This window comes from Lepidochelys olivacea, assembly GCF_965140295.1.
Source record: "Lepidochelys olivacea isolate rLepOli2 genome assembly, chromosome: 4".
NCBI lineage: Eukaryota > Metazoa > Chordata > Testudines > Cheloniidae > Lepidochelys > Lepidochelys olivacea.
The window spans coordinates 66,551,698-66,574,964 of NC_140414.1; the positions used below are offsets into that span (position 1 = coordinate 66,551,698).

General features: G+C 43.8%; 1 protein-coding gene across 1 annotated transcript in view; it reads right to left on the minus strand.

Moving 5' to 3' along the window:
* Positions 1–23,267, minus strand: part of DCHS2 (dachsous cadherin-related 2) — a 235,147-nt gene that overhangs the window by 16,605 nt on the left and 195,275 nt on the right. The window contains exons 13-16 of the mRNA XM_084625372.1: positions 14,812–15,669; positions 9,479–9,589; positions 6,669–6,880; positions 1,097–1,248 (exon numbers count right to left, since the gene is read on the minus strand). Of these exons, the coding sequence (XP_084481498.1) occupies positions 1,097–1,248; positions 6,669–6,880; positions 9,479–9,589; positions 14,812–15,669 (1,333 nt within the window). The remainder of the gene's footprint in view (positions 1–1,096; positions 1,249–6,668; positions 6,881–9,478; positions 9,590–14,811; positions 15,670–23,267) is intronic.

Below are 23,267 nucleotides of genomic sequence, written 5' to 3' on the forward strand. Positions count from 1 at the left end.
GTCCATGTGAAAGCAAACTTCCTATTAAATGAAGTGGGAATTTGTCTGAAAAGACTTCACAATGGACTTTAATGTACTTTCATGCAGGGGTTGAACTGAAAAAAGAATGTTCATGGTAATCTTCCAAACTTCTCCCACTTGAGGTACCGAAATAAGACACTATTCTCAGTAGTTGGCATAGTTGTTCAAAGCAGGATCATGCCATGAATGATCTCTGAGCTTGGCTCACCCTGACTAGGGTCCAAATATACCCATGACCTCTGCATGGCTCCTTGGGCTTGGCTTCCCCTCAGTGTAGCACAAAGGCCTAGGTGGGCTCCTTGGGCTTGGCGGCTTCTTGACTGGGGAGAAAAAGTAAGTGGTGGTATTCTTTCCTGCATCCATCCATTCATGACACCAAAATGAACAGTCTTTCAGAGCAGACTGTGTAGACCTTCTTTATATGATGCTACCTTTTCTTTCTTACACACTTCGATGAACAGTTGGATTCTTTCCAACCATATCAGCTAGAAACTTACTCTATTTTTCTCAAAATGAAAGCTGGGATTCTAGAGAAGAAGGCAGCTGTGGGAACTGCTGGAAATGCTGTTTCATCACATCCCATTGAAATTCTACAATATTATATCACTCACTATTGAAAACGTATCTGCCATACTGTAAAAGAAACTGCCAACAATGGCTCTTAAAAATCTCTTCCTCTTTTGTATTAAAAATGGCTTCTTTTACCAAAAAAAAAAAAAGACCACAGTGCTGAAGAACAGAAAAGAGTAATTCTGAATGACCTTTCTTGACATTCAATTCCTGCCCCTGCACACATGGCCATATGTCAACGTAAACAGGGTATCTTGAAAGATCTATTGTGCTTTTGTGTCAGTGTGTGCTCTAGCTGATTTAACAAGGTTATGTTTTTACTCCAAAAACAGAGAAGTACTCTGTGATAACATTCACTATTGCTATTGAGTTTACATGGTGGGTGTTCCCAATAGACAGAGATGGGCAGCAGTATAAAACCCTAAGACAGACAGCATGAGCAATATCAATTTGAGGTAAACACAATTAGCAACAATATATATTTTATGCAGACACTGTACACAACCTGTATGATGAAATGTCTTCGTGATTCAGGATTGCATTAGTTGCTAAAATCCCCCTTGTTGAATCAATCAGGAATGTTTTGTTTTCATTACCAGATAAAATTGAATACTCAATTTCTCCATTTAGCCCACTGTCAAGGTCAGCTGCAAAAATCTGTTTGGGAAGAAGATCCATGCTTAATCTCAGATAACAAACTGCAATTTCAAAAAGCAAAGTGTTACATCACATATATCTGTTTCTGCCAGTTAGCTGCATTTTGGCCACACAGATTAAAAGGGACAATCAAATAGTTTAGGCCCCAAATTTTGTGGATTAGCCCAGGGGAAGTTACCAAGCCCACGATGAATGGAAATATTTTTACAAAATAAAAACAACTCAATTTTCTTCTATTAATACATTCTGCTGCAGAACTGAAATTTCAAACAATAAAGCAAGAGGTGGCTGAGTTGATCTGTTCTTATGTATTTGATTATTTCTATGCTGCTGCGTGGTTACTATGGGTATGTCTACACTGTGAAATTAGGTCGATTTTATAGAAGTCTATTTTTAGAAATCGATTTTATACAGTCGATTGTGTATGTCCCCACTAAGTGCATTAAGTCGGCAGAATGCGTCCTCACTACCGTGGCTAGCATCTAATCATGGAGCGGTGCACTGTGGGAAGCTATCCCACAGTTCCCGCAGTCTCCGCTGCCCATTGGAATTCTGGGTTAAGCTCCCAATGCCTGATAGGGCAAAAACATTGTCACTGGTGGTTTTGGGTACATGTCGTCAGTCTCCCTTCCCTCCCTCTGTGAAAGCAACTGCAGACAATCATTTTGAGGCCTTTTTTCCGGGGTTACCCATGCAGACACCATAGCAAGGCAAGCATGGAGCCCGCTCAGCTCACCACTGCTGTTGCGTGCATTGTAAATACCTTGTGCATTATACTGCAGTATGTGCAGAACCTGGCTAAGAGATGGCAGCACGAGGACGATTATGAGGAGGACATGGACAGAGACATTCCTGAAAGCATGGGCTGTGGCAATTGGGACATCATGGTGGCAGTGGGGTTGGATGATACAGTGGAACGCCGATTCTAGGCTCGGCAAACAAGCACAGACTGGTGGGACCGCATAGTCTTGCAGGTATGGAATGATTCCCAGTGGCTGCAAAACTTTCGCGTGCATAAGGCCACTTTCCTGGAACTCTGTGAGTTGCTTTTCCCCACCCTGAAGCGCTGGAATACCAAGATGAGAGCTGCCCTGGCAGTTGAGAAGTGAGTGGCAATAGTCTTGTGGAAGCTTGCAATGCCTGACTGCTCCCGGACCACCTTGCCAACCAGTACGTAAACCGCAAGGGACTCTTCTCAATGGTGCTGCAAGCACTGGTGGATCACAAGGAACGTTTCACCTACATCAACAAGGGATGGCTGGGAAAGGTGCATGACGTTCGCATCTTTAGGAACTCTGGGCTGTTTGAGCAGCTGCAAGAAGGGACTTACTTCCCAGACCAGAAAATTGCCGTTGGGGATGTTGAAATGCCAACAGTTATCCTTGGAGACCCAGCCTACCCCTTGCTCCCATGGCTCATGAAGCCATACACAGGCAGCCTGGACAGTAGCAAGGAGCAGTTCAACTATGGGCTGAGCAAGTGCAGAATGGTGCTAGAATGTGCCTTTGGACATCTAAAAGCTTGCTGGCACTGTTTGCTGACTAGATTAGATCTCAGTGCAACCAATATTCCCATTGTTATTACTGCTTGCTGTGGGCTCCATAATATCTGTGAGAGTAAGGGGAAGATATTTATGGCAGGGTAGGAGGTTGAGGCAAATCACCTGGCTGTCAATTTTGAACAGCCAGACACCAGGGCGATTAGAAGAGTACAGGAAGGTGCGCTGCACATCAGAGAGTCTTTGAAAACCAGTTTCATGACTGGCCAGTCTACGGTGTGACAGTTGGGTGTGTTTCTCCTTGATCCAGACCCGCCCCTTTTGTTGATTTTAATTCCCTGTAAGCCAACCACCCTCCCCCCTTCGATCACAGCTGGCAAAGAAAATAAAGTCACTATTGTTGTGAAACCATGCATTATTGTAGCCACACTACAAATCAAAACTGTTTGAATGACAGCCTTCTGTTGCTTGGGCCATCCTCTGGGGTGGAGTGGCTGGGTGCCCGGAGCCTCCCCACTCCCGTGTTCTTGGGCGTCTGGGTGAGGAGAATATGGAACTTGGGGAGGAGGGCAGGCGGTTGTATAGTGGTTGCAGTGGCGGTCTGTGCTCTTGTTGGCTTTCCTGCAGCTCCACCAGATGCCTGAGCATGTCCGTTTGCTCCCCCATTAGCCTCAGCATTGCATCCTCCCTCTTCTCATCGTGCTCACTTCATGCTTTCTTGGACTCTGCCACTGAATGCTACCATGCATTCAGCTGTGCCCAATCAGTGCAGGAGGACTGCATGAGCTTGGAAAACATGTCATCGAGAGTGCGTTTTTTTTTTGCCCTCTAATCTGTGATAACCTCAGGGATGGAGATGATAGGGGGAGTATAGAAACATTTGCATCTACAGGTGGATAAAAAGGGAGTGTAAAATTTAAGATGATACGTTTCTGAGAACAAAAGGGAGACTCTTTCACAGTGAATCAAGCAATTCACAGCAGACAGCACATGTGCTTTGGGTACAAGGTCGCATTTTGCCTTTTATATTGAGTGCCTGTCGGTATGGTGACACATCACACACAGCTGGGCAACAGAATTCAGTTTCCAGGCAGCCATGGTAAGCCAAAGGGTACTGGCTTCTATTGCCTTCATAACATGTGGAAATGGTTTCAAACTGCTGCATCCTCCTTTCCTATAGCAAGCAATGCTGGTTGGGTTTGCCATCTAAAAGGAGGGGCTGCGGTTTTCGGGTGGATGTGCAGCACACAGCTTCCCCCCACCCCTCCGCATGGCTATTTGGGATGATCCCTTCACCCCTCCCCCCACTGCGTGGCTATGGTATGATTCCTTTTAGCCAAGCGCAAACAGCCCAGCATGAACAGTGTCCTTTTACTGTTCCCTTACAAAAGTTCCCCTATTTCAACCAGGTGATCATGAATTATATCACTCTCCTGAGGCTAACACAGAAAGATAAAGACTGAATGTTGCTTGAATGCGACCAAAACCCAGGACCATTCGCTGCCAAGCTTTGTGCTGCAATGATTCCAGACTACTTGCTACTGGCTTGGTGTGGTTAAAGTGTCCTACCTTGGAGGACCAAATAAGGCAGCCTTCCCCAGAAACCTTCTGCAAAGTCTCTCAGAGTACCTCCAGGAGAGCTTCATGGAGATGTCCCTAGAGGATTCTCACTCCATCCCCAGACATGTTAACAGACTGTTCCAGTAGCTGTACTGGCCGCGAATGCATCCCGAGTCTTCGGGGAAAATCGAACATTAAACACTATTGCTTTTAAACCCTGTAGTGTAGTTACAAATGTGCACTCACCAGAGGTGCCTTCTCCACCGTCAGGGTTGGGGATCCTGCCTTGGGAAGGTATTGACTCCAGGGTGATGAAAAGGTCCTGGCTGCCAGGGAGAATGGATTCACCACTTGCCTGCTGCACATTCTCCTCCTCCTCCTCATCCACAAAATCCTCCTCCCTGTTGCGTGAGACTCCCCCCTTGAAGGTGTCCATGGACAGTGGTGGGGTAGTGGTAGGGTCTCCCCCTAGAATGCCATGCAGCTGATCATAGAAGCGGCATGTATGGGGCTCTGACCCGGAGCGACCATTTGCCTCCTTTGTCTTTTGGTAGGCTTGCCTGAGCTCCTTCACTTTCACGTGGCACTGCTGTGTGTCCCCGTTGAAACCTCTGTCCATCACGCCCTGTGCGATTTTGGCATATATATTAGCATTTCTTCTTTTTGATCAGAGTTCTGCCTGCACAGATTCTTCTCCCCATACAGCAATCAGATCCAGTGTCTCCCGTTCGCTCCATGCTGGAGCTCATTTGCGATTCTGGGAAGACTGCATGGTCACCTGTGCTGCTGAGCTCGCCACGCTGACCAAATAGGAAATTAAATCCAAAAGTTCCTGGGGCTTTTTGTGTGTACCTGGCTGGTGCATCGGAGTTGAAAGTGCTGTCCAGAACGGTCACATTGGAGCACTCTTGGATAGCTCCCGGAGGCCAATAACGTCGATTTGTGTCAACACTACCCCAAATTCGACCTAGCAAGGTCGATTTTAGAGCTACTCCCCTTGCCGGGGAGGAGTACAGAAGTCGATTTTAAGAGCTCTTTAGGTCGACGGAATGGGGTTGCTTGTGTAGACGCATTCATTATAAAATCGACCGAACGCGGCTAAATCAACCTAACCCTGTAGTGTAGACCAGGGCTATTAGTAGATTGTCAGTCTCTGTTACGTGTGTGTACAGTCACTAGCACAATAGGGTCCTGATCCCTGGTCAGGAGACCCTAAGCGCTATTACAAATAAATGAAATAATAATTATTAATGCTTAAGGCATCTTTCTGTAGGCTATTATGAATTATTGTTTAAATCTAAAAGAATAAAGAATAGTGGAAAAGGAGCAGAAATAGAATATAAAACTAGCTGAATAACCAATGTTCGGCACCAGGAAAAGATACCAGTCCAGGATTCTCAAGATAGAGAACATTTCCCCAGCCTCCTTGAAGAGTCCTCACTGGTTCTTTTTCCTACTGTTAAGCACGAGACACACTCTACAGGATCCAGATTATTCCAGACACATTTGATTGCTTTGTCATTTTTTTTCCATTAGCAGACATATGTTTCTCTAAACAAATGTATGCTCATCCAACTCCCTAGTGGCTTCACATTCAGGGCAGTTGTTGCATTCCATTTATTTATTCTCAGAGGAGGAACATCTTCAGGTCCTAACATGACCTTCATTCTGACGTACCTTGCAATGGGAAAAATGGGAGGGGAAGCGTGGAGAAAACTGTTCTCCTTTCTACTCCAAATAATGCCCCTCTTCTGCTCCAACATAGATATAGCTCATGAACAGCTGGAAACAAACTGGAACAGCTGGAAACACTTTTGAAGAATGTTCAGAGGAAGGAGCATTTTCACACATACAATAAGATGAGTTACTCTTTCAGCAGCAGATTTAAAATCAGATGCTTAGATCTGACAAAAGGATTTTACTCCTGACTGGAGCTGAATGGATTAATTTTAAAGTGACAAACTCTAGAGACACTGCTGGGAGCAAGAATCTATCTATGCTGAAATATGAACTAGCCTTGAACAATCATTCTCTGACTACCATTCATGAGCAAGAATTGCTTTTTGTTAGAAGCAGAGGAAGACAACAAGAAAGTTGAATTTAGTTTCTATTTCTACAATCAGTCAGAAGCTAAAGGATATTGGCCTAATTTGATAAAAACTGAACTGAACGGTGAGCTCTAATGCAGCCAAAATAATTATAAATTTTAGGTTTCCAGGCAAGGCAGCAGCAACATTAAAGAAGGCATATGCATCTTGAACAGGGGGAAGCCCAATGAATACACTGCTGGACTGTGGCCTTAGTTTGGCTATTCTTAATTTTAACTGCAGAAATAGGTTTGTAAATATGTATTCCCTGTTACCTGCATGACATATGTATTGTAGATTTGGCCTTCCCACACCGATGTTTTGTAAGAGCTTTGCTCAAATTTAGGTGCATTATCGTTCACATCTTGCACCCAAACTGTCACTCCACAGTGTGCTGAATTCAAGCCATTTTCAGCCAAAACAACGAGATGCACTTTACTCTTGACTTCATGGTCAAGAAACTTTGGCTCTTTCACTGTGAGTTCACCTGTTTTATTTTCCAAAAAGAATTTAAAGGAGGACAGGTTATATACATATTTAGGAAAAATAAACTGTCAAAAGTGAGGACACATACTGTGCAATAAAGAAAACAATAACTGTTCAATATATCCAATAAAAGAATACAAAGGAAAATATATGTATAACTAAAGGAAGAAACTACAACACAAATGTAGATCTAAAATGTTATTGCCAAGATTTTCAAACAAGGGTGATTAAGGTTAGTCTTCTAAATAATTAGGCTAAGTGAGTGCCATTTCATTCCAGGGTGGTTACTCCAAAATAAAAACATTTCAGAAGGCAATCTAGGTGGAAAACTATTGGATTTTTTTGGTGGCTACAATCCCCTAATTTACCTGGGTTCTGCCACTGGTTCTATATTTCTTATTACAAAAGCATATTTTAATAATGTCTTATAAAAAGTTGCCAAATGTTTATTTAATATATATTAAATAAGACAGTTGTATGTTAATAACTCATGATTAAAAACAAGCTTAAGGTTTAACTAAGCTGTAGATACGTGTCTTGTAAATAGTTAGTCAGAAGGAAGTAAGTTTTTAACAGTCAACTGATAGTCATTTAATACACAGCAAAGGTCTTATTAAATCTCTGGCATACCACGGAGGGAAAAATTTCCGGCGACTGTGCTTGTGGTGCACACACACCTACAATGGAATGGATGTGCACAACATGTCTTGAAGAACAACAGTTACGGAAATGTTAGTAATCGTTTTATTTCAAGGCCTGTCAGGATCTTTTGCAGCTTGTGGCTGCTTCCCTGGGCATTCTGGCCGAGTTCCTGCAGGAGAATACCCACAAGTTGTTTGCTCTGGTGCACTCTGGTGCTGTACGCACATAGCGCCAGTATATAGGGCCAAGCCCTCAGTTCCTTCTTACCTTCACTCAAAGAAGAGCCTTAGATACTGAAGGAGAAGAGGAGCCAGGCCGTGCCAAATTGTCCTGGGATTAAGAATATTCAGTTAACTGCACCAAGGCTGGCTCCTGCTCCTGAACAGGTGGAGCTGGAAGAGGCAGCATGATAGGTAGCTGACGGTGCCGAAGTGGAGGGCAGTGAGAGCCACCACAGTAACATTGGCAATGCTGAATGCAACAGGGCCAAGGATCTTCCTGGTGCTAAGAAGGTCCTTTGCATCAAGCCTGGCACCGGACCTGCTTCCACAGATTATGGAAAGGGAACATCAGGGTACAGTGCTGATGGACACAAAGGTTCAGCAGCTTGACCAGCCAACAGGGCTATAAATGATGTAATCCTGGCAAAGTCCTGGACCAAGGGAAAGATTGAGCTGGACAGGCAGGGGTGATCCATAGCTGCCTGGTATGCTGCCAGCATGCAAACAGCCGATGACGACATCACCCTCATTGGTACTGGACTCAAAGGATGTCCTGGGGCCAGAACCGGGGCTCTAACCAACCTGTGCCCTACCATGGAACAGTTAGAGGCACCTGCGTCAGCCCATGCATCAGCACTAGCATCTCCTGAAGGAGGCAGAGGACTCCGCACAAGACCTGGAGTGGTCTTGCTTGGTCTTATGGGACCTTTTCCCCAGTGCACTTGATGAGGAACAGCTCCTCCCCCTCTTCAAAGAGGCAGCTCCAGAGCATGAAACAGCAACACTCTCAGAACCTGAGAGTGATCGCCAATCTGATGAGGGTCTCGGTGCTGAAGCAGGCCACATGGCTTGGTTGAGCATGTGCTGCTTCAGGAGAAGGTCCTAGCCACCAGAGTCTGTTTTGTGAACAATCTACAAACTGCACACCGCTCTTTGAGATGGGTCTTACGCTGCAAAGCAAACACTGCAACTGGGGATCGTTGCTGGGATTGCTCCCCCACATGACGGACAATGGTGAGAGCATCACAGGGGAATATTTAATTAAATGCAACTAACACTAAATCTAACTAACCCTTAGGGTACTACTAAACATATACAACTAGAAAAAGTCATTAAGAAATAGTGAAAAATTGCGAGATTAAGAGCCCCAACTCCAGCAATGGAAGGTAACAAGGAACTGAGGGGGGCTGGGGTGGCACCACCTCATACAGGCAGGGGAGGGGCTCTAGCCATGAGGTGCGAGCACCACCCCTCTACAGGTACTGCTAGCAAAATTCTCTGGCTCTGGTGCGGTGGGTACACACACCCCTAAGTGAAATACACAGCTGCATATACTTGAAGAACAGAAGAGTTTTAAAGAGGAATACTCTTGGGCATGATTTTCCTCTCACAAGAATTTTACAAGTGTGTAACTCCACTGATGTCAATGACATTACTAATGATTTACCCTATGATAAGAGGAGAATCAGGCCATGTATTCTAGATTAACTGTAGACAAAAGGCATGTGTATATCTATGACATATAAAAATGGTTCTTATGGCAACAGATGTTTGTTACACTTAACTGCCTATCACCCACTTCTACTAGTTTTTGATTTAAACTAACATCATTAATGAAAATGTTTTGGTATAAAAGCAATCCCAACATGGAAACACTTTGTACATAATTTAATGTTTATTCAGATATCAAAAGCCTTAAACATGCCTTTAAAACAAATTTAAATAAATTAATTTACCTGTGATGGGGTGTATCGAGAAAATATCTTCATTGTCACTGAATAGCCTGTATTTTATGCCTTTTCCCAGTAAATTATCATCATAAGCTTCTACAGTCAAAAGTGAGGTTCCTACAGAAGCATCAATAGTTTTTAATAGAGTCAACTTTGCAAGATCTTATCTTATCTTTATTACTTATATATTTACTGTGATTAATAACAATGCATGCAAAGGTGCCCATCTGCCACTCTGGGTGCTTTTAACATTATTTAAAATAGCACACAACAAAAACAAAACCAGCAACAACCACTCAACAAAACTCCACCCACATCACAACTTAATAGACAGGAACTTCCCCACCAACCTCCATTGCCCCATCAACAAACACTCTTGTTGAGCCCCAACATCTGCTGCTCCCTTGGCAAAATGATGGATTTTGCAGCATGCTCTGCTCAGCATGGTCAACAATCCTTGATCCTTGCTCTCTGCACACCTCCACTGGCTTGATGGCTAGACCTTCTTATTTCAGAGACACTATTTATGGAACTCCCTCCCTGAGGCTGTCTACAGGAATCTATCTCTGGCTGTATTCAAGGCTTGGTGTAGGTCCTTCCTACACAAGTTTCTCCATCTTTGGTCATTTTACCCTCATCCTTTCACAAATTCTTTGGGGCAGGAGCGGACGAAGAGGGGCTTTTATGAGGGTATTAAGCATGACTGATATCTCTGAGCAACTGGGAAGGCATTATTTAATTTTCGTTTACTTATGTACAGTAGCCCAGAGTTTTGTAATGGTGGACACTTTAATTCTAAATGAATACATCAATCAATCTTAAGTAGACACAATCTGAATACAACTCACAATAGCTTTTAGTGCCGTAACAGGGTGCATAGAGATATGCAATATGGTGTTAGCATCAAGGAAAATAAGGGCATTTTATTGTTCATGAAGAATCTTAAATTCAACGAAAACAGTACTGATCTGACACAGCACAGAAAAGGCATGAAATAAAAATGCTGTTTGCAATAGGAGCAGAAAATACATATGAAATTGAATGTATTATCCTGCTCAGAAGCATCACGCTCAACATAAACTGAGACAAAGTTCAAAAAACATTATCAAGATTTCCAAATGGTTGTTCTTCTCAAGCCAGTTATGAAGCCATTTAGCACACGACAATTGATTTTAACCAACTGTCATGGAATCAGACTACTGTGTAACTTGACCTCTTCCAAATGGCATTATAATCTTACATTATTTTACTACATTACAGGAGGCATGCTGTTAATATAAAATGTCCTAGATTTTGGGCGGGACTGTGCCATCACAGTAGTATAATTTACCTTTAACTACAAAAATCACACGCTTAGTACTTGTTACTGTTTTTTTTTTAAACACAGGAAATGTTATGTTAACTGGTTAGTCATTTGCTCTTAAGCATGGCAACATAAACCAGAAACACTTGTGGGGGAAATATGTCCATTGTGGCTTCTGAACTTTTTACATTACTTAGGACACTTGTAGGACCAATCACAAAAGAAAACACATATATGATTTGTATGTGTGTAAGGCTAAAGGTGAGAATGAGAAATGCATTGTTTCTAGAAATTAAACATAGGCCCCTTTTTGGATCACAGGGACAGCTAGTCCCACGTTCACAACTGTACAATTTTTATTCAATCCAGCAGCCAACATTTACCATTGTTCACAGCATCCAGTGTCTGCAGGACACGTCCCTACGTCCTGTGTTCACAACATCCTCTGCCTGATTTTTGAAAGGAGCAAGAGAAAAAAATGCCAAAAAAAAAAAAATGGCTGCATCAGTATTACCATTTGATACATTGTTTTTCCGGGTATAACAACTGGGTCAATCAAATCCCTGCTCTGGGTCTACCAATTTCCAGCCCAGACGCCTTTTTTTAATGCTGTTAAAACTGTCGATACCTTTTTTGGTAGAGGGCAAAGAAGTGGCATTTCTGTGGTTTCTGATGCTTTTTGGCCACACTGTGATAGTAATATGGCTTGCATTTAAACAACAAAATGTTACAGTTTCCGTACAGTTCATTTTCACTTTGGATAGTGTCTTTTGGTATCTTAAATTGATGAGGCCAAATCTTGAAGTCCCGAATGAGGTAAAACTAGATGTACAGCAAAAAGCAGTCTCTGTCTCAAAGAGCTACAATTCTAAACTTACTTGACTCTGTCCATTGTGCATAGGTACTGCCTCAAATAAGGGACACAATATCCAACTGCGTCTGAAACTTCCAAACCAGTCAAGCATAACAGGGCAAGGCAAGGCAGTGGCCAGTGCCTTAACTTAGAATTTCCCTGCTTTGTCTGTTAAATCAGAAGCATCTTAACATTATGTTAAATTACCTCAACCTGCACTAAACAACCAAGTACCTGAAATGCACAGTTTGTATAGTATGTGTGCTTTTTCTAAAGAACAGGAGTCAAAACAGACATAAAAACCCTGGGTCATATTCTGGCTTGAGACACACATGCACAACTCAGAACTGATCTACTGCTACAGTCCAAGTCACTGGGAGACCTGTGTTTATCCATGAAACAATAACATATACCCATATTGTTTTCTTTCCTTTCTCCTCTCTTTTGTAATCTGGACATTGGAACCAGGGATGCCACTTTTTCCTCTAAATTTGTCTGACTTTTGCCTTTGTGTTTGAGGATAGATTTCTTGGGTGGATAATAAAGAAAAGGCTCATGGAGCACAGAGAATAAAAGAGGGGTAAATAAATGTCCAGCCCAGGTACCTTATATGTATTCAAAAATAAATAAAAGAATCCTGCAGACCTAGCAGCTGTGACTGTTTTATTGGGGAATCTGACACCCAGAGGGCTCTATACAAACTATAATTCAACTGGAGGCAGACATGGTGAACAATGAAAAGGTTTTTTGCACTTTACGGAGTGCATTGACTTGATTATTTATTAATTGACTTCTAAAAGTGCCTGTTGCGATACAGTGTATAAAATATTTAATATGATGCAAAACTAAACTAGGGGAATAATATGAAGGTCACCAAACTTGGGTCCAAACATTTTAGTTGAAGAAATCCTGAGGTTCTTACCTAAGTAAGAGTTTGTCTGGATAACTACTGAGTAAAAATTGAGCAAGGATATCAGGCTTCACTGTTGATATTGCTTTGATTCTTGTCTAACTACAGTGAAGTTTTGCCACTGCGTGGTTGAAAATGGAACTAAAATGTATGAGATAAAATGTTATTTGTTAATCCTGATTACATTAATATTGAATTTTATAATGTAAATACTTCCATGGGACTGGGTGGGAGAGTAAGTATTATTCATATGGAGTAAGGGTTTTAGAATCAGAACTGTAGCTAGCATACCAAATCCTTCAGAGGGTTTAATTATAGTCATAACTTTTTCTGACAAAGAAAATTAAATTAGTATGTTTTTGTATTTATTGAAATCACATAAAATAATTCGAAGAGAAACAGAACTATTACTTGATAGGAGCATCTCATAAAAGAATACATAAAAGAACTTGCTCTTCCGTACCCTATAGTTTTCTTACTATACACAGTAAGCTTTCAGGCTGAAATCTTCTGATTTACCCTGAAGCTTCTTTAAACTTCCTTTAATCAAAATAATATAAATTTACTGCTATTTATGTTTGCAATACATTTAGTGGGAGACCATCTGACTATGGTATTCTCTTACCACAATTCCTTGGGGGATTTCCATAATTTGAGGCTGGGTTGCCTAACCTGTCCCATTACTATATCTGTAATTAGGCACATGCAGAATCACAAAAGCTTATCCATTACTGAAAGGATATTTTGATTTTCTTTCTTTAAATGTATACAGGTTAAACAAACAATGCAGTACCAACAATAATACAAAAAACTGAGATCCCCACAAGGCACTCTTCCACAACCGTAAGGAAAAACCTGACTAACTGGGCTCCTGCAACACACCCTGAAGGTCATCAGGCCTTGACAGCCACTGAAGAAAAGTGCTATGTAAGAGCTATTATTAATTAATTAATTTATTTATTACTGGGCCAAAGCAGCAGCAAAATCAAGAGTCCAGGACCCTCCACTGAGAACGTCTTGCCCTCACTACCCCATAATGTATAATTCTAGGGACCATCAGTTAAAATGTCACAGCTGAATTCACAACTGTTTGGTTAAAGCATGGAAGAAGAGGTGGGGCCAGATAAAAACAAACAAGCAAAACCAAAAAATCCTAGACTCCAGGAAATGAGAATCGTATCTTCCAGCTGCTGTGATGACACAGGGGACAGCCCCCGCCCCTTGGGGACAGGGATAGTATTAATTCTTGTCCTGTGCTCTGCAGGAACACGTCCAGTGGAACGTCTTATGGGCTACTCTGATCAGTTTACAGCAGCTCCCAGCAGGTCAAAACTGTGACTTCGCTGCACTAACCCAAACTTTTCCCCCAGAGACTTTATTCCACTACAGCCTGAAAGCACCAATGGTGGCAGAGACTGCAGTGAATCTGGCTTTTATCTATAGGGGTCATTTAACAATGTGGGCTTTTATCTACTGCTTGTCCCTTGTAGACATCTACCAATTTCACAATGTCTTGTTAAGTAAGAATGTATTTCAGCCTCTGTGCATTCCCCGCCTACTTCTACACATTCTTTTAGCAAGTTGAAACTGTGAGGAAAGTGTTGGAAAATCTCTGAATGCAGTTACAATACACTAGGGATTTCGCTAAAGCCAAAAATCATACATCGCAACAGACATGTGGAAGTAGTTCTCATCTTATCTGAGCTTTCACTGCATTTATTTAAGTGAACTATTAGTGACATATTATGTAATCAGTCTCGTTTGGGTACACACGCACACACACACACACATCTGCACAAGCACACACAGAGACAGATACATTTTGCCTTTATTCCAAGGAGATGCATGTTGGCAAGGAAAACCGCAGAGGATAAAAATTGTGCATGCATCATTACAGCCACTTTGCAGATACAGAGCAGAGATGCTCAAGGGTTTTCCATGGTGAGGGAGGAACATGCAGTGCAGAATCCCTTTCTTCTCTTTGAAAAAGGAGAATCCTGCCTAACATGAGTGGCACTCTGTTGTATGTGTGCAGGGACCAGAAACCCGACTACGCCTCTGAGACAGCACATCATGCTCCCCTTTGGTCCAGGGTGCACTGGGCAGGGAGAAGGTTTTTTTCCTTAACGTACTGTTTGCATATAGTCCAATTCCAGTTTTACCCTGATGCTGCATGTTATCGAAAAAGGCTCCCTACACACTTCTTTCTCTGTAGTGCCCAACAGGTTAGGACTTTGGTCTCTGACAGCCACGAGTTAGAGTCTGATACCCACCTGCTTCACTGTTTTCAGGCACAGTTACTGCATAAAAACTATGGCTGAATGACATCACCTCCTCTTGTTCCCTTGTGGAAATGGCCAATAGAGCTGTGGCTGTCCTAGCTGGGACACCCTGATCTGAAGCCAATACCAGCAGGTGGGAACTGAAACCATCAGAAGGCAATGGCTCTTGAAGATAAATCTCTCCTGTATTGATGTCAATACGGAACATAGTTCCAGGTACTCCAAAATTAAAAACCACTGCACCATTTGGCCCCAGATCCACATCTGCAGCTCTCACAGTGGCTATTGTCTGATTCACAGAAGTTTCAGGAGGCACATAAACTTTGAAAGGGTTCTGTAGAAAAACGGGACTATTGTCATTGGCATCATCAATGTGCACCATAATGTTAACTGTAGTGCTTCTTGGGCCTTGGATGCTACAGTCACTTGCCACTGCTCTAAATGCATACTGAGATTTAGTCTCCCGGTCTAGTGCTTTTGTAGTAACTATAGCGCCAGTTGTACTGTTAACAGTAAATGCTCCAAGGGTGTCATCAATCAGTGAATACATGACCTCACCATTCAGGCCACCATCTTCATCTGAAGCAAAGAGCTCAAGAACTACTGATCCTTCCTTAAGGTCTTCTGTCACAGAGGTCTGATAGTTCTTCTTTGCAAATACAGGGCTGTTGTCATTTTCATCCAGGACTGTAATCTGTAGCTGTGTTGTTGAGCTTCTTGGTGGGCTGCCCAGGTCATGACATGCAATAATGAGGGTAAAGTTGCTGGCATCCTCCCTGTCTAAACTACGAGTGGCCAAGAGTTCTCCTGAAGTATCATTTAGAGTGAAGTATTCTCCAATATTTCCACCTTTAAAATACGATAAAAATAAAATGATCACAAACAATTCCAATTTGAAAAAACCCTTTGCTAGTACCATTATGTTAATTGTAATAACATGATCCTATTGCTAGTACAGCTGGTGCACTCATGTGCCTTTGGCATATTTTCCTCCTTTTATAAAAATTAAAACCTGCACTTCATTTAAATCAGTGGGTGGCAGTGACAGTAAATCCAGAATGTCATATCCTTTTACAGAACAGCTATTTTGCCAGATGCATGTCTTTTTTCCCCAAATCAACACACCTTATAAAATCTAGCGCAACTATACTGCTGCACAAAGTGAACTCTTCCCAACCTTGGCTACAAATTCCAGAAACCCATAAAGCATTGCTGACAACAAATATGGTTATTTGCCCCTTGCTTTCATCTACAAACCTGTCTCTTAGAAGTGAGCAATAATGAGGTCTTTTCCACTTTTTTCATTTTGAAAGCTACTATTAAATATCTGGAGCAATGGATTTTAGAAAGAATTATAATGTTTTTTGTTAAAAGTGACCGGAATAAGTATATTTCAATAGATCAAGATAATTTTCAAATTAAAAGCATAAAAATCAGATGACTCTATAGCCCTTTCTACATAGTGGGAGTAAAGCAGGGCTAATCAGCAGTTATCAGTGTTGCCATCAATTTATTTTTGTAATACTGCAGAGGGCTCCAAATCAAAGTAAACAGTGTCTTGCCATTTTTGGGGTGAGGGTAGTGCAGGAAGGTTTTAAATAGTTGGGCAGAGACTGTGTTGGAGTTTCTTGGCATGGTGCACTTGGGGATGGTTTGGCAACTTGGAAGACCGGTTGGAGGATTTTATTATTGGTGGATGAAAGAAACTTTCATCACCTGGAAGGTGGACTTGGTATCTATCCACACCTATTTTTAAAGTGAAAAGAGGATTGGGTTGGGGGCCCTTATTTGATATGCGGAGGCTGAAGAGAGAATCATAAAAAGGTTGAAAAGATATTCGTTTAGTTTTAGATTAACTGTTACTTACCGTCACTGTGGTTCTTTGAGATGTGATGCAGACATCACACTGAGGTTTGTGTGCACCCAGAGCATTGGAGCCAGAGAAGTTTGCCTAGCAGTACCCATAAAGGGGTGGCGTTCATGCCTTGTGGCCATAGCCTCTCCCACGGCTATATGAGGAGGTGCCGCCCTGACCTCACTCAATTCCTTCACACCTAACGCCAAGAGACTAGTCTCCGATGCAGAGGGGATGGATCGTGGAATACACATTAGCGTCACATCTCAAAGAACCACAATTAACATGCCCTTTTTTCTTCTTTGAGTATATGCAGTCATGTATACCACTTAGGTGAGTCACAAACAGAATCCACAGGAGGTGGGGTTCTGAGTCTACTTAAACACGGACTGCAGGAATGCCTTCCCAAAGTCTGCATCTGCTTTGGATGCCATGATAATGGCATAACGGTTCATATTGTACATATTGACAACCCCATGGCAGCCCTGCAATTATACAATGTTGAGACATCACTGAAGAATGCTATTGAAGTAGCTTGCACTCTCATAGAATAAACTCACACCCAGAGAGGGGGCGTAGCTGAAGCTGTGTCATATACAGTTTTGATGCAAGAAGTTATCCACTTAGAATGTGTCTGTGAGGAGACTGCCTGCCCCTTCATACGGTCTGCATACGACACAAACCGATGAGATATAGTCCTGTCCAAATAAAAGGCCGGACATTGTCTGATGTCCAATGTGTGAAGACACTGCTCCTCCGGAGATGAATTCGGCTTAGGAAAAACCTCAGGCAAATATATCACCTGGTTTAAATGAAATTGAGAGACCACTTTAGCCTCAAATTTTGGGTGTGGCCACATCACCGCTTTGTCTTTGGAGAACTGTGTCTTTGGAGAACTGTGTGTAACGAAGCTCTGCCATAAAAGCCTGAAACTCACTCTCCTTGCAGATGTTATTGGCCGAGGAATGCACATTTTTGAGGAGAGGGACAAGATCCCAGAGGCTTGAACAGAGGTCCACTAAGACCATGTTATGGTTCCACCGGTGGATGGAGACAAAGAATTCACTTCAAGAATCTCACCACCATGGCACTCGAAAACACCGATCTTCCACAAACGATGGATAAACGGCTGAGATCTCCACTAGATGCACCCTCAAAGAGCTAAGCACAATGCCTAATGACTGAACTTGCAGTTCATCTTTTACAGCATGGGCTGTACTCCATGGGCCAATGACCACACTGAAAGACACTTCCATTTTCCAGAAAAGAACATCCTGGTAGAGGGTTATCTACTATTGATCAGGACCTGTTGACAGAGTCCAAACATTGCTCTTCCTCCTTGTTCAACCAGGAAGCAGTCAAGCTGTAAGATGCAAAGAGCTGAGCATGGGATAGGAAGTGCGACCAAGATTCTGTGTGAGCAGGTTGGGATGGAGAGAAAGGATATGGGAGACTGAACTGACAGTGCAAGAAGGTCAGAAAACCAGCACTGCCTTGGCCATGCCGGGGCAACGAGGATGGTGTTGGCCCAATCCACATTCAGCTTAAGGATGAATGATTGGGATCAGAGGAAAAAAGTGTACAGGAGAGCTGACTGCCAGTTGAGGTGAAAGGAATTGATCAGAGAGCTTGGACTGAGAACCTCTCAAGAGCAGGACAGATGACATTTCATGTTTTCCCTTATAGAGAACAGGTCAATCGTCAGGATGCCCCACGTTAAAAAGATGACTCGCAGGACACTTGGCTTCAGACACCACTTGTGATTAAGAGAAAAATTCCTGCTGAGATCGTCTGCAAGATCAGTCTGGACCTCGGGCAAGTGATCAGCTATTGGAATGATACAGTCTTCAGTGCACAACTGCCACAGCCTGATCGCCTCTTGGCAGAGCACCCTTGTGTGTGCTCCCCCTTGACTGTTCACATAATACATTGTGGTGATACTGTCTGTAAGCATGTGAAATACTGAACCCTTGACGCAGCCTAGGAAAACAAGATAGGCACTGTAGATGGCCCCAAACTCCAGGACATTGATATGCAGGGAAGCTTCCTGCTCTGCCCACAGAGCCTGAAGCTTCCTGCTCTGCCCACAGAGCCTGAACTTTCAGTGACCCCAGATGTAGAGCCCTGCCAATCTGCGGATATACATTTTAGATCCACAGATATCTGCATCCATGGACGATTTTTGCAGATCAGACGTGGATACAAATGTTATATCAGTGCAGTACTCTACCCAGATGTGTTCCCCAACTTATCAAGGAGGTGTCGGTGACAATAGTGCTGGTTGGTAAGGGCCAGGCGAAGGGAATGCCAGGCGAAGGGATTGACATACATTCCCGTGAACTGTCCACCTCTGCAAGGAGTCCAGGATCAAAGGCGGGAGGCGGACCAACCTGTCCAGGGGATGAGGGGTTCGATAGTAAACAGTTTTGAGCCACATCTGAAGAGGAAAAAGGTGCAACCTTGAAAACTGAACCATCTGTGCGTATACAGACATGTGGCCTAAGAACTGTGAACCGTTGTGGAAGATTGAGACTGCAGACTGAGAGAGAATTGTCTGGAAACAGTTGCTTGACAAAAATGCTCTTGGACTCATGCAGTCTATTAGGGCCCCAATAAACTCAATTTTCTGAGTTGCAACCGGTGTTGACTTTTTGGTGTTTTGGATGATACCCAGATGGTCAAGTAAGCATGGTGTTATCCATACATGAGCAAGAACTTGTTCTCTGGACCTGCCCCTTAGTAGCTTGTCATCCAGATATGGGAAGACATGGATTCCCTTCTTCCTGAGGTATGCCGTCACCACGACCATACATTTGGTAACAACTTGGGGGAGGGGGAGGGAGGGAGATCAGAAGACAGACTAAAAGGAACTGTGTACTGAAAATGGCAACTTGCCATGACGAACCAGAGAAGTCTTCTGTGGCTCAGTAGAATTGCCACATATAAGTAAGAGTCCTGAAGGTCAAGAGCAGCAAACCAGTCATTCTGAGTGAATGTGGGGAGGACAGCTGATAGGGTGACCATATGGAACCTCTTGTATCTGATATATTTGTTAAGGTAGAGGAGTTCAAGATTAGGCCTTAAATCTCTCTTGGATTTGGGTACCAGGAATAGATGCCTTGACACCAGTGTTTTGGAGGAAATTCCTCCAGTACTCCCAAGGCCAATAAAGAGTGGATCAGCTTGATGAGCAGTATCTCATGAGGGGGACCTCGAAAAGGGACAGGAAGGGATGGTGAGGAGGAGGAGTGGAGAGAATCTAATTGGCAAAGACCAAACTGACAGTGCTTAGGACAGTTGTAATCGATCCCCAAACATCATGAAAGTGAGCTAGCCTTTCGCTAAAAGGAGATGGGGGTAAAGGAAGTGATGACCAGACTGTTGTTCTGGATCAAGGAGTCAAAATGGGCACTTGGGGTGGGTGTCAGGGGATAGCGTTTTGACTGGCCGAACCCTGGACCTGATTGTCTTCTCCTCTGGGATCTATGCCCCTTTCTGGGGCAATCCCACTGTCTCAGGGGAGGAAAAGGCTGCCCAAAAGGTGTGTTGCAGGTGGTATTGTTGCTGCTTTTGGCCACCAAAGAAGTCTCTGAACTAGTGGTGTGTACAACCCCAAGGACCATAGGGTGGCCTTAGAATCCTTGAAGAAAGAGAGGGTTCCATCCATGTTGTGAGAAAATAACACCCTGCCACTGAAGGGCAAATCCTCTGCATGTTGGGTCTACAGTCAGGATGCCCTTCTTATGGTCACCAGAGAGGCCACAAGTCTGGCCAAAGCATCTGCTAAGTCCAGCATGGACTGCAATAACGTCTTGGCCACTCACCAGCTTTCGATGATAAACACCCAAACTTTCTCTCTACAAATTTCAGGCAGCTGGTCCACAAACTTAGACATAGCTGTCCAATTTATAAAGCTGTACCTGGACAATGATGCCTGCTGGTTTGTCATCTGCATTTGCAGGGAGGAGGAAATGTAAATCTTCCTGTCCATCCTTTTCAAGTCCTTGTCCTTAGGAGAGGATTTAAACCTGTCCTGCCAGACTCTATCATGCACTGCAGTTATGTCTAGGAAATATGGGGCCAGGTGGGAGTAAAAACCCTCAAATCCCTACACTGGGACAAAATAGCATTTCTCCATGTGCTTTGCAGTGGGCGGTATGGAAGCACGTGTGCTTCAAAGAAGGCTTTAGGATCCTATCGTTGACAGGAAGGGCTATCTCCCAGGAGCAGAAGGCTGCAGGATAGCCAATAACTCTGCCTGAATGCCCAGGGAAGCAGCTACATGCTGTAAAAGGTCTGGAGAGTCCATGAAATCTTCAGGTATTGGAGAGGAAGAGCCAGACACTGCTGAATCATCTGGGGATGAAGAAGAGTTGGTTAACTGTGCCAATGCTAAAAAAAAGGAGAACTTGTGGCACCTTAGAGACTAACAAATTTATTTGAGCATAAGCATTCGTGAGCTACAGCTCACTTCATCGGATGCATCCGAAGAAATGAGCTGTAGCTCACGAACGCTTATGCTCAAATAAATTTGTTAGTCTCTAAGGTGCCAGAAGTACTCCTTTTCTTTTTGCGGCTACAGAATAACATGGCTGCTACTCTGAAAAATGCCAATGCTGGCTCCCATTCCTGGATTGGTGGAGCTGGAAGGAGTAGCTCCATGAGCTCTGCACGGGGAAGGCTCACTAGTGCCTGATCCTGCTGTGGGTCCACAGTTGCCACCACCAATCTGCCTGGCGATCTCTCCTTAGAGTGAGCTGAGAAGTGTGACCTCTCCAACCAAGGAGCGTCCCACGGATTCCACAGAGGACACTAGGCATAAGGATAAGGTATTGATGGACAGCAGGCCCTGGGCCAAGGGCCCCTGTCCCAACGTGAGACAGGTGCCAATCCTCATGCTCATAGTGCTCCATAAAGGGTCCCCGATATGGGTCAGGTGATAGAAAGCAGGAGGAGGAAGATCGCGACCTCAACGCCGAGGAGCCTCAAGTTTCTGGGGATAAAGGTGGAGCCATATCTGAGGAAGTGATTAACTGGTTTGACTCATCTATCATCCTAAACAAGGCAGGGACCAGTACTGATGATGGAAGCCATACTGCTGGCACCAAGTATGCTGCTACTGGAAGTGTTATTGACCCTGAAGTCAGCGGCAGTACTGAAGTAGCTGATGGTGCTGAAATGGAGGGCTGTGAAAGCCACCATGGTAACATCTGTCATGCCAAATGCAACCGTGCCAAGAAGTTTTCCAATGCCAAGGAGGTCCCTTGCTTGAGCCCAGTACTGGCCCTGGTTCCATAGACTGTGGAAGGGGAACATCGGTGTGCGGTGCCAATTAGCCCAAGGGTTCAGTGACCCATCCAGCCAACAGGGATGTAAAGGATGTAGCTATGGCAAAGTCCCGGATGAAAGGAGAGGTTGGGATGGTAAGGCAGAGGTGGTCCATATCTGCCTGGTATACTGACGGCATGCAAACAGTTGATGCCTTGTTGATATTGGACTCAACAGATGCCCCAGGGTCAGAAGTGTAGTTCCTGGTACGGTGTCCCTGACCTCCCTACATGCTACTCTGGGGAGTGGTTAGAGACATTCCACATCCTGGCACTTACCCTTGCTGGTCCACGCTCTTCCTGGGGGGAGCAGAAGAGTCCCCAGGAGAACTGGAGTGGACTTGATTAGTCTTATGCAACCTTTTCCTCTGCGCTCTCCATAAGGATCTGCTCCTTCATTCAGAGAAGTGCTGGCTCCAGAGCACAAAATGCCAACAATCTCAGAACCCGAGAGTTACCTCTAATCCAATGAGAGCCTTGGTGACTGTTAGGGGGCTTATTCCTTCACCCACTTAATAAGCCCCCTAACATCTTGGTGCCGGTGACTCGGATGCATTGCATTGGATAGGTGAGTGGCAGCCTGTAAGTCCCCCTCCCCAACAGTCCGCGCAGCTGCTTGGAGGGGGTATCGCGAACTCTCGTGATGGTAGTTGCGGGTTCTGGCAAGCCAGGGTAAAGGATTTTTTGGATAAATGGATAAGGGAGGACCAGGGCCCATACCAGGTACAGGGGTCAACCTGGGATAAGATTAAAAAGGAAATGGAGGAAGTGTTAGGGGACCCAGAGGTATGGGGAGTGGCTGAGGAGCCCACCCTCCTTGGTATATGGGTAGGGGAAGAAGGTCCCTGCCCATGGGGACTGAATGCCTCCCAGGGAAAAGAGGCACTTCAGTCTGCTTGAGAGGTTTGAAGTAAGGTCAGTATTATGGGAAGCTGCCAGTAATCTTTCAAGTTTGGTGCTGCTTCAGCAAGGGCTGCTGAAGGGTTGTAAATTAGTTAGGGGTAGTGAAAGATGATTTGGCACAAAAGGGTTTAAGGTCAAAAGCAGAGTTAACAGACTACCTTTAGAGACTGGATCTGAGACTTGGTCCTGGGGGAGTGGAGAAAAAAAAAAGTTTCAAAGTGCAACCTGCCTTTCCACACTCTTTTGTTTTTCTGAAGTTTTAATGGAGGATACTTTGGATACTTATGTGAGATGTCAAGAAAGAAGTTTTTGTTTAATGATAAAACCCAGTTATATACATGTAACTGTATGTGCAACTCTGT